The 17484-nt window shown below is 32.1% G+C and overlaps 1 protein-coding gene across 1 annotated transcript in view; it reads left to right on the top strand.

The window, feature by feature from the left end:
• The window catches only part of GAPcenA (GTPase activating protein and centrosome-associated), a 40208-nt gene extending 26713 nt beyond the window's left edge, over positions 1 to 13495 (top strand). The window contains exons 16-25 of the mRNA XM_068772246.1: positions 810 to 935; positions 1527 to 1637; positions 2209 to 2339; positions 2463 to 2584; positions 3120 to 3223; positions 3630 to 3740; positions 4743 to 4803; positions 5512 to 5648; positions 6549 to 6636; positions 9345 to 13495. Of these exons, the coding sequence (XP_068628347.1) occupies positions 810 to 935; positions 1527 to 1637; positions 2209 to 2339; positions 2463 to 2584; positions 3120 to 3223; positions 3630 to 3740; positions 4743 to 4803; positions 5512 to 5648; positions 6549 to 6636; positions 9345 to 9649 (1296 nt within the window). The 3' untranslated portion in view covers positions 9650 to 13495. The remainder of the gene's footprint in view (positions 1 to 809; positions 936 to 1526; positions 1638 to 2208; positions 2340 to 2462; positions 2585 to 3119; positions 3224 to 3629; positions 3741 to 4742; positions 4804 to 5511; positions 5649 to 6548; positions 6637 to 9344) is intronic.
• The last annotated feature ends 3989 nt before the right edge of the window (positions 13496 to 17484 follow it).

Genomic DNA, 17484 nt, shown 5'->3' with positions numbered 1-17484 from the left:
AATCGTAAACTATGAATTTGATCATGTTTGCCTACAAAAGCTTCTAAGTTCGTATGACAAATTTTCGACAGATGGCGCCACTGTCATTCCAATAAATTAAAAAGAAAACAGCGAACCAGTGATGACGTTTCGAATTGTAGGTGATATAAGATTATAAGTAAATTGTGAAATTCATGTCCAGCTTACAAAATTAAAATAAAAAAACTGAATAAACTGCATATTTTTTTTGTTAAATTCCACGCAGACGAAGTCTCGGGGCAAAGCAAGTTTTTTTTTTTATAATAGATATGTTGACATTTTTAATATGCTTCACAACTCAAATAGTAGTAATAAGTATTATGTATAATATCGAGTAGTATTAGTAAAGTGTAATATGAATTACCCTTATATTCATACACCTGATAAACGCCCTTCTGGTCCAGTTTTGTGATTACCACATATGGTTGATAAAGAAATGAATATAAAACAAAAATATACCTTAAGGATTTTTGACTCGAGATTTGGTAGCTTTCTTTAAATTGCTTTCTTAAAATAATAATTTGAAATCAAGTAAGTGGGTAAAAACTGTAGTATGTCTATTGTATTATGGGAATTGGTTACAACGAAAAACCTCTGTTGGTTGTGGAACTAGAAGGCATTAGTATATATCTTTTAGTTTTTGTCTACAATTCGTCACGGCTCTGGCCTGTCGCTTTATCAAGGAAGATGATTTTATTATTACTTTTCATACCCCCATACAGAAAGATTTTTAATATGAAAATATTATATAAATATGATGAATTTTTAACAACATTTTTTTCTTTTAAAAGATGCCGGAGGAACAGGCATTCTGCTTACTCGTACGGTTGATGTACGGATACGGTTTGAGGGAGTTGTACAAGGACGGCTTCGAAGCTCTTTACATGAGGCTGCATCAGTTGGATAGATTGATAGAGGTAATTGTAACACAAAATTTTGTATCGCTTTTTTATTTATAGATCACTTATGTAATGGTTGGCAATTCTATAATTTTTTGTAGCTTTCTGCCAGCTTTCGCATATTGTTCTGTCCAAAGTTAACGGTTATTAGAATATCTAATAGAACAAATAGATAAATAAAACTTTTTTAAAAGTGATTGCTTTATTTATTCATTAAATAACTTAATAATAAACAATGTTTACTTCAAAAAACCGTTTTTTGTTTTATACACTGAAATACTTCAATAATAGTGTTTTATTTTTTTTTGGTTGTCAAATGTTTAGCAGCTAGCAACACATTGCTTAAATCCATTTTGTGATCAGTATAAAAAAAGCTGTTCGTTTTGACTGCTTTCCAAGAAGTTATTTCAATTTTTCTCTTAACAATATCTATCGACATTTGCAATTTTTTGGTGATTATTTTTTTACATACATAAATTTGCACAGATATTATATTGAATTTCGAATTAAATTGATATTATTGTCAATAATATAGTTTTTTTTTTAAATTGTTGTTACATATTCTAACTAATTTACTGTATTAATTTAAATAAACGTTACTATTTATAGGAGCAACTTAACGACCTACGCGCTCACTTCCTAGAGTTGGGTGTGGAGCCGCACATGTTTGCGTCGCAGTGGTTCCTCACTGTGTTCACCGCGAGATTTCCGCTACCGCTGGTGAGTAAAATATTTTTGATTCATTAAGTTGGTACATTGCATTCGAGTTGTGGTAGTCCAGCGATAGAGGACTGAAACTTGCAATCATATATATATCATAATCACTTGCAATAGGATTGCTAGTGCCTACAAGTTTGCAGAGAATAGGCAGCAGCATCTTCTGCGTACCATAATAACACACTGCAATTGCTTACTCGCCTGCCGAGTGTGGCGATTATGGCATTTACTCCCATAGATATATTTTGGCGAGGCCTATGACTTGCAATGGACGTCTATAGGATGTAACGAACGAACCAACATTGCTTATGCCATATTATAAATAATTGAAATATCAGACAAAAAATAAATAGCTATATCAATCTCAATACGTGATTTTTTGTGTTTTGAGTTAAATAATTTATAATAATTTCTTTTCTGTTTGCGGCGTACGCACTTTCAGTTTAAATGTATGTAGTAATTATAATACGTTAAATTCGTTTTTTAAAACAATTTTCCATATTTTTAACACATAAACCTTACTAGAATAATTAAAATTTATTATTAAACGTTAATCCGAATTCTCTTTATCCAGGTGTACCACATTCTCGACGTGTTCCTACTACAGGGCATGGATACGTTGTTCCAAGTTGCCCTGGCGCTTCTCTCGCGGTCGCGGAAGGATTTACTCCAGCACGACTTCGAGGGCGTTCTCAAATATTTCAGGTATACCATGAATAATTACGAATTTTATTTACCGTTATTTGATTAAAATACTAAACAACATATTAATGTAAACTTACCAAGAAATAATTTGAAAAGAAATTAATAATTTTGCTTTCTATGCAGAGTAACGTTGCCCAAGAAATGTCGCGCTGAGGAATCGTCCCGTCAGATAGTGAAACTAGCCTGCAGCATCAAAGTGAAGCGGCTGCATAAATATCAACTCGAATACGAAAAGTTTATCAAAGGTAATTATCACGTGAACAGAATTTATATTAGCGCGGGGTGGTAGGGCCCGAGAGAAAAAAGCAAAAGCAGCGTTGTCACGTCCTTGACGGTCTGAGGTAACGGATATAGATACCTTCCCCTATCTCTCCGCGCACATACCTATGGCGCAGTGCAATGATTTCGGTAGCAGTATTAAAAATAATGATGGAACATTATGATTATTATATACCTACAGCTTACATCATATACACATTCTTTAGTTTTATTGAGCTTTTTCCTTTTATTTTTAGACTTCTTTCTTTAGAAAACAGGTAAAAAATCTGAAATTTACGTGAAGTAGTATAATAAAATCCGTTATTTATTCTTATTATTGAGGTTATATATATGCAGACATTAGTTTGAGACAGCACTAATCTGTGACCACTATAAGGATTTTTTTATTGTATATTGTATGTACCTAGACACCATAAAGTACAATAATAAAAAAATATTATCGAGAAATTAACTACCCAAATAATAATAATCATTTTTTAAAATTATTATTTGTTCATTTAGAATCTGCTGAAAAGGAAAAGATAAGTGTGGAACTTGAACGTCTCAAAGTAAGCAGCGCACAACTACAGCAAGACAAGGAGTCCCTCGAATCACAGTTAACACAGGTAAGTTAAAAGCATTCTATTGTATTTAAATGTATAGTCGTGTGTTACGTACGTAGACATAGAGAAGTTACTAAATGTGCCTTTTTATTGTATAACGTCGCCAATATTCAAACAAAGTACTAATGATGTGCAATATTCACAGTTATCTTGTATTGCTCGTATAAGTGCACGTAGAATAAATTTATATCAGTCGGTAGCTTTCAGAGCGGTTGTATATAGTCAATAATTTTGTTTAAATATTTTTTTTTTCACCTTAAAACTTTTTACGCATTGGAGTTAATCGCAAGCCTACTTTCTTTTTTTGTTATTTGTTAACTGTAAACTAATAGGGTTTTTATCCATACATTACAGTAATATAACAACAAGAGTAACCGTGATTCAAAATATTTATTTCGTTATGTTATAGACCCGCAATGCTTTGGATGAAGCCCAGAAAGAGAGCGCGCACTACGCAGCTGTCGCACGCGACTACCGGGAGATCTGCGCGCGACTGGACAAACAAGTGCATCATATGCAGGTACTATGGAAAGCCTTAATTTTTAATTTATGTTACATACAACTAATAGGGCTCTTGCATAATCACTCTACAGAGCGTTCCATCGGCATGAAGATCTCCCAATCCTGGGAAATAAAGTAAAAAATTTATCGAACCTAACCGCGGTTCCTGGGAAAACTCTCGATCATTTATACTTAGAATTAAGAATTTGTAAATGCTTAAACTTACTTAGACAGTGACAGAAAACATAATAAATACATGATAACTAGCTTTTCACCAAAGGATAAAAACCGGCAAATAATTTAACTTTGTGCAATTAAAATAATTTCGATTTTCATAAACAGACAACTGTAAAAAGTTAGGTGTTTTTAATATTTTTTATCTTTTTTGAAATTGTGTTTCTAATATCACCATTTGTAACAAATTGTTTGGAAAAATTATATTTGACTTCCAATCTGAATACCAGAAATGTATACAATTTGTCACGTTTTGATTTGATTTTTGACTATGATCTTTTTTAACTTTATTTTAGTAATATTCCAAACGTGAAAATATCATTATTATGTTTCATCAAGAATATCCATAGTTATTGTAAAAAGATTTAGGCTATGTGCATTCATAGCACCTCCAACCTGGTGAAGTTGTAAATGCCAAAAGACAAACTATATATTTTATTAAAATAATCTATGAAAATGTAAAAAATACATCTTTATGGTCTCATATTACTTAGTCAATTACATTTATCAACAAGTTACTTTTCAGTTCTGTTCTCATCACTGCTATCTCTCTCCTGAGTATTATTAATCCCATCTGTCCATGGGGTCTGCTCTCCTTATCTTCTTTCACTATCTCGCGCGATTGGACACGTCGTTTGCGGAAACTTTGCAGGCAGTCATGTCTTTCGCTATGCTATCTGCCCATCTTGTTTTCAGTCTTCCTCTTATTCTGGACCCAGAAATATTGAAATCCATAGCGAGTTCTCATCACCACTGAACGATAATTTAATTTCATTATCTTTTTCAGGAGAATATCAAGAACTGTGTAAACTGCAGTGTGAAACTAGCACAAAAGGATAATAAAGAAGGTGAGCTTCCAAGAACTTCTATAAAATATATTCGTATAAAATAACTTTTTATATAATAAATTTTTTTACATGCTATGTTACTAGGGTGTGTCCAATTTTACTTAATACGATATTTTTATATTGAAATAAGCGGTAAAAAAAATTATGGTCATAGTTTATAGACATAGTATAATATAAATTATCTTTTGATTGTACATGATGATACAATATTTCTAGTTGCTTATTATTTCAGTGATAAAATTTAAAAAAGGTTTCGGAATCCTTGGTTTATGTTTGGTTTATAAAATTTTATAATTGTCACTGGTAGATTTATATGAATGCACTGTAACTGTAAAACAGAAATATAATATACGAAAAGTATGTTTCTACACATCGGCTTATGTACATACACTGGCAGACGTTGGAGCTTCTTCCAATACTCCAAGCTATCTGGACAAAAAACGCCATACTTTTCTTCATCCCTTATGCGGTTTCCACTTCAAGGCTTTCCTCGCTACCTACTGTCACCTTGAATAATATGGCTAGCTCACTCCTATTTCAGTTAGCAAATTTTAATAGTTAGACAATATTAGATCTAACAATTTCTTGCCATTGAATTAATTTCTTTAGAATAATGCAAATAATTGGCTGTGACTTTCACCCAGTACTTAAGTTCTAATAATTTTAACCAAAAATCCTAAATTAGTAAAGTATATATTTGACCGATAGAATGCGAGCAGAAGGGCGAGGACAAGCAAGAGGGCTCCAGCGATACAGAAGCTCGCCTCCGACAGAGGGTGAGGGATCTGGAACTAGAGCTCGCGCAGGTCAAGCTGGCCCACGTGCAGGCGCAGTGCAGCAATCAGGTCCGTACTCTTTATGTTGCCAAAGGACAGTGATTTATAATGTTTTTTTTTTATTTTAAAGGACTGATCCATTAGGTCATGAATACACGTGGGTATTTACTTGTGTGCAGCAATAGAAAATTAAAAATATTATCACAAATGAGTTAACAAAGAATAAAGTCTCTGTTCTATATTTGCTTTTTAATGGCATCAGTCAAGGTTGCCATATGGACAAATAAGTCTGGGCTACTGATATGCTAGTTACCTGATCACTATATATTTAATGTAATTTTTTCATCTACAAAACTATTCAAAACAATTAAAGAAGAAAGCATGCGCGAGATCAAAGCGGTTGATATAAAATAAACAAAAATAAATAATGAAGAAAGTATTAATTGACATGTAAAAATAGGTAACATCATTCTAATCTATCCGTATTTATAACAATTCCGTTTTATTTATATTTAAATAACGTCACCCTGAAGAGGTTTGAACATTTGCTTCAAAAAGTTGAATGTATCCATTACAAGTAAAAAAATTCACAGTTGATACATAATTTTATTCATATTATAGTTAATGAATATTAATAGATTAAGTTATAAACATTAATTAAAGCATTTGGAATTGGATGGATAAATGTCATATATCTTCTGAATCGTTTAGTTCCCGAGTACACTGATTTTCATATAATTCAAGCAAGGTTTAAATCACTTGAGAATCAAATTCGCTTTTAGAGGGCGCATTTAATGGGTCATATTCCCTTATCTTTACGCCATTAAAATCGAAGGCTTTTTTCAAAAGCCCAACTAAAACTTTTTTGTTAGTGTGTGTTATACGAAACTGTTTTATTTCTAACACATATGTATGTATTTTTTTTTTGTTTAAAAAGAGAGTCATCCCATGATGAATAAATATTTTCAGGAGCTAAGCCATCAATTGAACGCCGCCCTTAACGAAATGCAGATGAATCAGAAGCAGTCAGTCGCACCGTGGCTGGTTCGCACCCTCGGTAAGCCAACAGCTCGTGACCACACTACACTAACATTTTAACACACATGCACAGTTATGCATATGTTTGATTGCATAACTATTTTGAGACCATGCACACATGCATCCATAACAACTAACTCACACCTCAATGTTTTTAGCATTATTAATTTATAATTGCATTTCTATATTCTTTTGTGGTTTTCATTAATTTAGTCTTGTAATCTTCAAGTAACTAAAGAAACCCTGGAGTATAATTTCTTTTTGATAATTGTTACCCTTAAAATAAAGTTCTGGTCAATCTGGGCTATTTAATAATAAATTAGATTTTTAGTAACAATTTTTTTACTGTACAAGCGATTTAAACAAGTTGTTAAAAATAATTTCAACCAAAAATTCACTTTAAAATATGTAAGTGTTGTAAATTTGTAATTAACCTACTATTATCTCTCTGAATTCAAAATTTGTTGCGTCGATCATAGCTTTTTTTTTCTCTATGAGTTGCATATTTAATCTGTTGTTTTTGCCTTCGACGTCTATCGTTATAGAGATACAAATTTTATATTTAATCTGTATAATATTTGACGTATTTTATTATTATACAGATTGCTATTCTTTTCTCTTTAAAATATACCATAGTTATCATTATCATAGTACAATTGAATTTGATCTCTATGATGATAAGGAAAAGGTATTAAATTGTATGTTTACTTCATTGTAGGTCATTAACCAGATGATCGAACTTACCAGAGCTGAGGTGATTGCGTTGCATTTCTATCTCTGTTTAACGTTCATTGCCTGATTAGCGATCATAACTCTAATAAAAAAAGTAATAAATAGCGTTATGTAATCCCGAATGTTTCCTGCGCCATATATTTCAGTAGCCATGTTCTAATCATTTCTGTCACTGCTACCAGGAAAACCCTAATACGCTTCGCTTGTCACAAAATCTACTATGAACCATTCGTACGGTGCGTTTTCATTTGTGTTATCACGTCTGTTGACATTCATTAACATTTTAACGATTTATTAACGAATTAATTTTACAACGGGTAAATAACGTACTGTACCAGGGGTGGCCAAAATGCGGCTCGCAACCTACAATGCGGGTCTTTGAACGATTATTTTTGGCTTCAAATGATTGTCGAAATATTTCAATATTTAAATTTATATAACCTATATCAGCTCCTGGGAAATGGAAATAAATTACTAGTGTGGATAATAATTATTATTATTTCATCGTAAAGTTAGGGAAAATCCAAATACCGATCATTATTAACTAACCGTCATCTTAACTTAGGAGTTCTGCCATATACGTGTGCCATTATATCTAACTACAATACACATACTTTGTATATTTGTTTGAATAATTTCAATAAATACGGTACTTGTAAAAAATAATTCTTTTGCGTGTTTTAAACGCGTATTCAATTGCAGCTCGAATTTGAAATTACGAAAAACGGTTGCACTATCATAGAACGTGGCCACCCCTGTACTATACTAATTCCAGCGCTGTGAAATGGTTTATATAAATAACCTATAATAGACATTTACTGATTGTATTACTGGTTTTGATTAATAATTTTATCTTAAACGCATGCAAGTAATTAATTTATTCTTAATAATATGGGGAATTAGATTAAACTTTTAAAGATTAGAAGAAATATAACAAAAAAAAATCATTGTCTATTAGTGTTTTTTTCTGTAGTTTTATCTAGCAATTCTACTATTGAAAGTGAGGTACAAAAAGTCAAAGTCAAAATCGCTTTATTATATATAGATCATTACAATAATTAATAACCGTCAGCGAAAAATTAAGTTTGCGTTAGTTTCTTAACGCGCCACCGAGAACTAACAAGAAACTAAGTGGGGTTTGAACATTTTTTTTATGAATACGAACTTATTTCTTTTTTCCTTACAATTAAAACAATTCATTTACAAACGTCGTGGACAAACTTTAAAATAGAGTAATAAGCCTTTTGACAGAGCTTTACTAAGACATAAATTTACCACGTCACTAGGTAGTTTGTTGCAGTATTGTACACTTACAAATGAGAAATAATTAATGGATCCCAATAGCGAGTACAGCTAGTATATTTTTACTCCTTACGTCACATTTATGAAAATCACCATTTGTACTAAATTTACTAGGATTTTTGTGTACAATTAACTTTATTGGTGTTGTTGGTTCAAAATTTTAACTGAGTGAATGTAGTGCTAATGTATTTGTTTTTATGTTACTTTTCTCCTATATATCTAGAAATTGTTACTCGTCTTATATTTACTTTGTTCAAAACTTCATGTAATACACTGCCTTGTTATATAAAGTTGCTCTTATAAAGTTGTAGCGAGGTAAAATTTTTCTAAAATTAAATAATTATAGTATTCAAATTTGAAATTAATGCACGCATATCAAGTTATTGTTTCTGTTTAGTGATATGCTGCTTACCACAGACACCAATAGACATATATTATCTGTTTGTGTATAACATAGATTATGCCTGTAGTCTTATGCTAACAATTGTTGATTTACTAGTTAATTCATATGCAAAATAACAAAGTTGTATTTATTAACTTTAGTGTTTAACCATTATTGCAATATAGAATGTTAATTTTAAGAAAATAATCCTTATGTAACAATTCTACTAAGTTTCATTTAGTTAGTGCTAATATTCCTTTAGAGAATAAAATATTTATAGACTTAATTAAGATATTCGCTCCGGTCTACAGGTTCCATTATGGAGGCCGCGCAAAATCGACCATCATTCCAAACGTACCTTCCAAATTCAAATCAAGAGCAACAATCTCCGTCATTGCACCGGCAAGGCTCTCTGACGAACGTTCAGGCGCATGCGCACACCAACCTCGACAGGCGCGTCTCCGAGCCCTACAGTCCAGACGTCGTCAGGAGGAAGAAGGATCTCAACTCCAAAAGACACTCCATGCTTGTGGAGTCAAATATAACCAAAGAGGCAAAGGAACTCAATCGACGGAGCCACGATGTCACCATTGTAAAAAACCTATCAATGGGTTGACAGAATTATAACGGTTTTAATTTTCTTTTTGGTTGTATCAATGTAAAAGTAGTAAAAAAGTAGGTGACCGATGCCTGTATGTTTTTCGGAGCGCCATTACGTCGCTTTGTGTAACTGTCAGGGTTGCCAGATAGTAAAAGACAAGTAGGTAGTGTGAAAATATATTTTTATCATAGGTAAAGCTTGAATATACTGTGAAATACATAGCTGTGAATATTTCTAGGTTTTATATGCAGCGGGCGCTATACTAGTCCAATAAATTATTTATCATCTACAAGTTAAATGGGTTGTCCACATATCGGAAGTCTGGCAACCTTGAGTGTAGTAGAATGGATATTATATATTTAACGAAAACAGATTAAAATATTCCGATTTATCATTCGAATAATTAAGTTCACGTTATTGTACCGCTAGTCAAATCGAGTATTTTTATTGGTCGAATACATTTACATTATGGTTCGGTAAAAGATGGGATTTGGTTTATAAAGACTATTCGTAATTCTTCTAACGTTTTCTCTGCCATTGCGACTAAATATATATCTAAATATTTTGTTCATATCTATGACATAGTACCTGTTTATTTGTGTTATTTTCAAATCTTATATGTAACAAAAACTGTTTTCTTTATTATTTTAAATTAATATGGTATTCCTACCCTGAGTTTACCAGTTAGTGTCTATGAGTAAAAGACAGATAAATATCTTGATACTTTTTATAGTAACTTTATTTAAAAGTATCAAGATACAAGAAAATCTTTAATTTCCAGTTGTTATTGTCGAAAACTTTAATAATTTAATGTAGCAATATTTCAGAATATATATTCTTTTCCAAAGTAACTACTATTTTATTAACTTTAATGTAATAAAAGTTATATTTGATTAAGATTATATCACTGAAATTGTTGTACATATTTCGCTTCTAATGAAAGTATTTAATTATGATAATTATTAATTTTAATAATCAGAGATCGGATTTATCGAATGCTTAAAGTTACTTTTAGCTATGAAATTATGGAGGTGGCCTTTTAACCTTGGAATTATAAAAAAATCAAGAATTTACAGCTAATTGTATACAAGATATATAAACATGCAACTTGATGAGATATATACTCAGTTTCTTCAATGCTAATGATGAATTTGTTAGATGCAAAAAGTTGTCATGCTATACCTTATCATTATCATTTCAGTTATAGGTCGCCCACAGCTGGACATAGATTCTCCATAGATTTCCACTACAACCAGTCGAAAGCACTCTGCATAATGTGTTTCTCGATCTTGACTACGTCCTTTGTCCACTTTGAGAGCGAATGCCCTTTACTGAGCTTGCTGGACTGTGATCTTCCCTCCAGGATCTTTAATCCCCAGCGGCCCTAGCAGCTTTTATTAATCTATTATTTTGCTTAGGGCGTGTTGAAATATAATTTAAATACTTTAATGAGACTGTTCCAAAATCTCGGGATTTTTACTACCTACTTTGTGTGTTCGAATATCTGATCTTTGTTAATACAGCAATATTTATTTATTTGTCTTACAAATATATACTCAGTGCTATAATATGAATTAAAAAAACGTATGTGTGAAGAAAGATATTATGTAGTAAGTTTATAATACTCACTGCCCCCCTCTAAATAAGACATTTGTTGGAATAAGATAAACGAATGTTCGTGTGATGTTCAATTCGAAATGATATTACTAATGGCGATAAATATATAAAATTTTAAAAATTACACGCGAGCACATGTTCACATATATTTTAATGTGTTGTAAAAATATATATATTTATAGCTTAATTAGGCTATATTTTTTGGCTTTTTTTAAACTAGAGGCAAAGGTGTTTGGTTAAAGGAACCACTTATATCATGAAATTGTAATCTTTTTAATCTACCATATATCGTTTACATAATACAATCTGTGTGTTCAATCATCTCTTCTGTGTCGTATAAATATAGGCTTTTATAAAATGTCAAAAGCTTTTTAAAAAAAATTGGTATAAGGCATTGACATAGACAAAAAAATGTGGGTCATAGTATTCGATTTTCTTATTGAAAACAATATTTTGTGCAATGTGAAATTGAAAGGTATCTGGTAAATGGTTTACTTACTCCTGCTTCAATTGATGTCATAATCTACATAACTCTTTTAAATTAACGACATTGGCGCTATTTACAAAAGGCTCCATGATTTATACGCCTTTGCCCTTATGTATTAGTTATTAGGTCTATTTGCCATTAAGTGTATACAATTTCAAGTTGCGTTTCTCTATTGATTAGTGTTAACCAACGGGATGTTACACGAAAAATAATATATAATTTGCTTGCCATATTGCTCGTTATTTGAATTCTTTTAAATTTTATGAATTTTAACTTGTAAATATTCCCTATGTAGAGAACGAAGCTTGGTATATTAGTAATATTTTCCGTCTCGGCAAACAATGGTTTACCCCAGTGTAAAGATTAGTGATTTCGAAACGGTATTCGGTACCTGTGTTTCGACGTGTGAAACATTAATGAAATATAAATTCCTTGTTGTTAAGTACGGTCTTATGATTCCAATCCATATCGTTAGGTTCGGACGCATTTTCTTTTCATAGGGACTTAATGTAATCAAATTTCAAATGTAAAACTTGATATGTTATAATAGGTACTGGGCATTTTAATTTGTGATCAGTAATCTAGAACATTTTAATTTGTGATCAAATTACAATACACAGGATATTGCTACTTTTTTCGTGAGATGGCTCTTCGACCCACGTTTTTTCTACATTTAAAAATGTATGTCAATATTTTCTTCTCATTTTCAAATAAATTTATGTGGCTAAAGAAAAATTATGTAAGAAAAACCACGACAACAATTTATAACCCGTCATCACGGTTGGTTAGTTGACGAAATAAAAAAAGCAGTTGCCTACCTGAATTCTCGGCTATGCTATCGTCCTACTTAATTTGGTCATATAACATTCCGAGTCGATTCATTTGCAATTAAGGTGGTTTATAACAAGTTTGACATTAGAATTTTGGTTACATTCGGTTAATTTCCTATGTAATATACATTGCGTATATGTAAATTTCTAGAATAAAATTAATTGCATTTTATATCGTTTAATTGACAATAATCAATTTAAAAATAATTTTAATATCTTACGTTAATCTTAAGTACCAGAAAAAATATCCTATCGTGTAAATTATATGACAATTGTTTCAGTGATTTTTTCATTTGGTGGAGAAGTTTTTATTCTTTTTTTGTTTTACTCATTTTTAGAAATTAAAGGTTCGATATCTCTATATATCATATTTGCCATTATTTCCATATATCTTCACCTTTTTCGTTGTAATCTCGAATAAGTATTATTTTCACATTTTTTATTTTTTAATTTTTTGATCTCTATAAATAAAAATTTTATCTTTTATTTATTTTTTAGAATTTATATTATTTCTTTATATACTTACGATCATGGAGGTATTCGCTATAAATTAAATTTTGAATATTAGATATAATGCTCGCATGTTAATTATGTTACTTTCGATTGTACTCTATTAGTGTTTAATCTGCGGTGTATCATAAAATTTAGTTTCACCAGAATATCTACAGATAGTTTTTTCTCTAATAACTATCACAAAAGATAATGTATCTAGTTACATCGTGCTATATGTAAAAAACATTCGTTAGCTAAATAAAGACACTGTTTGAAGCATAGCCTGCCATAGCTTAGTCACATAAATGTGCTTAGAAAATGTTATAATTTGATGTACACCTTTATATGTATAGCATTATAAATAACGCGAATTTAGCAAATCGAACTATGGTTAGAATGAGTTGTATTCACTACGAATGTGTTGTTTTAGTCTCATTAATGGAAATAAAAATTTTACAAATTATTCATCGTTTTATTTTTTGCAAGTTTAAATTTAACTTGTTTAATCCATACACTTCCATAAGTAAATTTAATAGATCTCTCATCTTGATTATACTTAATATGCTGGATCAACGATCTACCAAATTTGTAAGTTTTGCTTTTGTAAAGTCGCGACATCTAGTAATGAGTAGACCTAACCATGGAAAACATGTTTTGACCAAATATGTCTATTCACCAATAGAGAGCGCGATTATAAATCTGTTAATCACTATGTTTGAAAAATAATTTTAATTACCTTAAAAATCACAAATATCTTTAAAATAAATGTTTAATTAACTTAAATTTGTATATATAATGATTATTTTTGTAATACAAAATGTAAATAATTTAACTGATGTAGACAGACGTGCCTGTGACTACGGGCGACGCAGTCAGCGTGTCGTGAGCTCATGACGCAAATCGAATGACAATAAACAGGTGTTGTGGTATTTTCATTCCAACTGGAGACAGTTATTTTTTATTTCAAGGTAATCAAACATGTATATGGACTTAATTGATATGAGTTAATTTAAGCTTTTGTGATACAAGATTCTTTATTCATAAACAAGGCGGTGTTATTCTACGAAAATATTATTTATAAAAATTATTACTATGTGTTATTTAATGAAATATCAAATATTTACGTTGCTATTGACCATTGACATTTTAATTACGTGTAAAAAAGCTTAAAGGTATTAATAACAAAAACAACATTGAACGTTATTATCGTAACTTTAAAACGAACGTATATATCTGTATGCTTTCAAGGATATAGTGCATAACCACTTTTCGTAAATTATTAACTTCTTTTTTTCTGTAATATTACTGTAAGAAAAGTAGAGAATCTTGTTTATAATTAATTAAATAAGCACCGTTGGCGATTTTTATTGTTCGCGTCTATTATTACTTCAAAGATCGTTAAAAAAATTTATCTGTTTATTCATTTATTAATGTTTATATAAAATCTACCATAAATATAACCAGGACTGGTGTACACCTACAATGGGCAAATATAATTAAATTTGTATTGTTATATGACACTAATGTAAACGTATGTTTTGCAGTTGGCGTAGCTATTTTAAATAAAGATCAATACGGATGCAGTGTTTTACTAAAGGCTACGCGATGGCGGCGATAATCAGTGAAACGGAACGGCCATTCCCCTAATAATTACCGTGTATAAATGTATGTGAGCAGAAGCCATATTGAGTAAAAGTAGAATATTGTTTCTTATAGCTGGGTAATAAATCAATAAACGAGTTTTATTTGTATTACTTTATCTAAATATAAATAATCTTGTTGTATATGTTAAGAAGGTGGAAGATAGAAATAGATAGATGGCAGCTGGGGCCTTAAGAGTTTGCAGTGAAGACCACTGGTGGTGGCCTCAAAGGTGATTATGGATGGTCGCAAATAGATAAAATGTCTAACACTACAATACCATTAGATAAACACTCTACTTTTATTTTAATCTAGAAAAAAATTTTTATCAACCGGGGTCCGTTTACCATTGTTACAATTAAGTAAAATATAAAGCACGCATAAAATAAATTGCATAACCAATTACCAGCAACCTGAAGAAACACAAATTGGAAATAAAAATAGAATGTAGATGATAGGATGGTCAGTTTGTCATCGGTTCCGTGAAGGCGTTTCAAGACGGACACGAAGAACAAGAATATATAGCATAGTAAGCAATAGCATATGACACGTTCTCAAACAACACGCCATCTCTATTTTTTAATTGAACTCTTGACTCATCTCAATTTATTTTACGTTTAGTCTTAATACGCAGTTGCTTGTTTCACGCGTTCATAAAGATACTTTCATTTCCCATTATATAGCAATTATTTTTTACCATTCAGCAAATTGTTGAAAAATCTTAGCGAATGATGATTTTAATTATCTATATAATTCCTAGTTTTACTTCAATGAATATATGTGTATTTATTTTCTTTTTGTAGTTGCTTTGTAATGTTTAAGTGTTGTACAACTATAGTTAGAGAAAGAGAGGTCTCAGAGGGAGAGAGAGAGTTATCGTCCAACTGCGTTATGGAAATAGTGTCTCGTTATCATTCAGTTTAGCCACGATTATTAAAATTATTAATCCGTCTTTTCATTGACAAGTTGAAATAAGCCCTTAGTTTTTGATCAAGGTTTAAACTGAGTGGCAACACTCGTCGTTACTACGTCTTTTAGTAAATGTCTGTGAGCTAAATCGATCAGTAACCATCACTTATTTGTAATCTGTTCATTGTACCCATAAAAAAAGTCCCCACGATACAACACAATAAACAATAAGTGATATTAATCCACGGACGCGTTTCTTACGGCGCTTAGCATTGAATCATCGCCGGGCGTGAGTAGGGAACTGAGGTTCGTTTTCACCGCGCCAAGGTGTTGGTGGTAGAGAGCGCGTGGACGTGAGAAAGTTACCACGGTACGGAACAAGCCGGCGACAATGCGATTGGTGTTTTCACTTGCGCCTTAAAATGTGCCCGAGTCAATTTTCCAAATGATGATTAACGTGATTTTTTTATACCACATCAAGCTGGGCGTTGACCTTTTAATAATGTCGCAGAATCAGCGGAAATGAATACTTCAAAGCTCCCCATTTGCAATCGGAGATCTAGACGTCGTAGGAAAATATACAATGGCCTCTTCCAAACCTTAGTGCCGAATTCATAGGCGATCCGTTTGAATTTTTCAGTTACACAGAGCCAGAAAGATAGCAAAAACTTCGAACAACTGTTGTTAATTGGAAAAGTTGAGGTCAACCATCCGAGACGTAATACCATCATTTGGCCAGACCAAATCCGTTTCATATTCAGCCTACACTCCACGATGCCAATAACAACAGCTTGACGAAGATGAAAACTACTCCATGTCCAAGAGATAATTCCTCTTAGCAGGACAACGATACGAGTCATCATTTCGGCATTAGATTTACAGTAGGTAGGAAGCGATGCAGACCTAGCATCTTCCGACGACCTTGTCCCCATCTACATATACATCGTACAGGGTGATTGGTTATAAGTGTAAAAGCTTTAAAACTGACCTTTAAATGTATCCTATCCAAATTTAAGAGTCCAGAAATAATAAATCACGTAAGTAAAATAAAATTTTCTAAATTCGACTACAACATATCAAAATTAATTATTGTTTACTTTCTGTCCCTATCGACTTAATGCTGCCAGAAGTTATTGACCTGTCGCATTCCTTTACCAAAAATAAATTAAACGTAACATCTTTCAGAGTGACTACTTTATTTAGGTTGATTTGAAAAACACCTGTATCAACCTCTGTAAGAGATTTCCACTTAAGTACTGTCTCATTACGATATCACTGAAAGTATAAGACTTGACTTTTACTGCTGCCTAGCATTTACAGATTCTGCGGGGTCGAGGCGGCAGGACCCAGAAGGCATCTAGTATATCAGCTCTTTTAAGGTAGCTAAGCTCGGTGGTTCTCGGAGAAGCACCGGTTTGGGTACCGCTACGTACTACTATTTTACCGGATAGGAATGGTGCCGAGCTCTTAGATCGCTTCGGTAGAGGCAATATGGTGTGACTAGGTTCAAGGATCCCCACGAGAAGACTTCAGCTATGGCCGTCACACGTCGTTAATACACGCTTAGCATTCCCACACAAAGGCGACCGAGGGAGCCGAACATGGACGTGGTCAGTTTTTATTGCCCGGCTAACAACACTACTACCATTTCGCAAAGCGTTAGCATTGAAAGAAGAATTGGCGGAAGAATCTCCGGAAACGTTTCTATCTAGTATGATGGGCCTGAATTTGGTAGGAAGATTCCTTTTCCAGTAGACATATCCGTATACAGAAAAAAACCGGGTTGGCGCCGATCTACCAGCGCTTATCGGAATCAGACAGCGGGAGTAATCTACGCTGGTAACAGGCGCTGAGGTTCTGTCAAAACACAAAAC

Source organism: Battus philenor, unplaced genomic scaffold (assembly GCF_028537555.1).
Source record: "Battus philenor isolate CCGP_79_NKW_IND1 unplaced genomic scaffold, ilBatPhil1.0.hap1 SCAF_5, whole genome shotgun sequence".
NCBI lineage: Eukaryota > Metazoa > Arthropoda > Insecta > Lepidoptera > Papilionidae > Battus > Battus philenor.
Note: the sequence above shows the minus strand (reverse complement) of the source record. Positions and strands in the feature narration are given on the sequence as shown.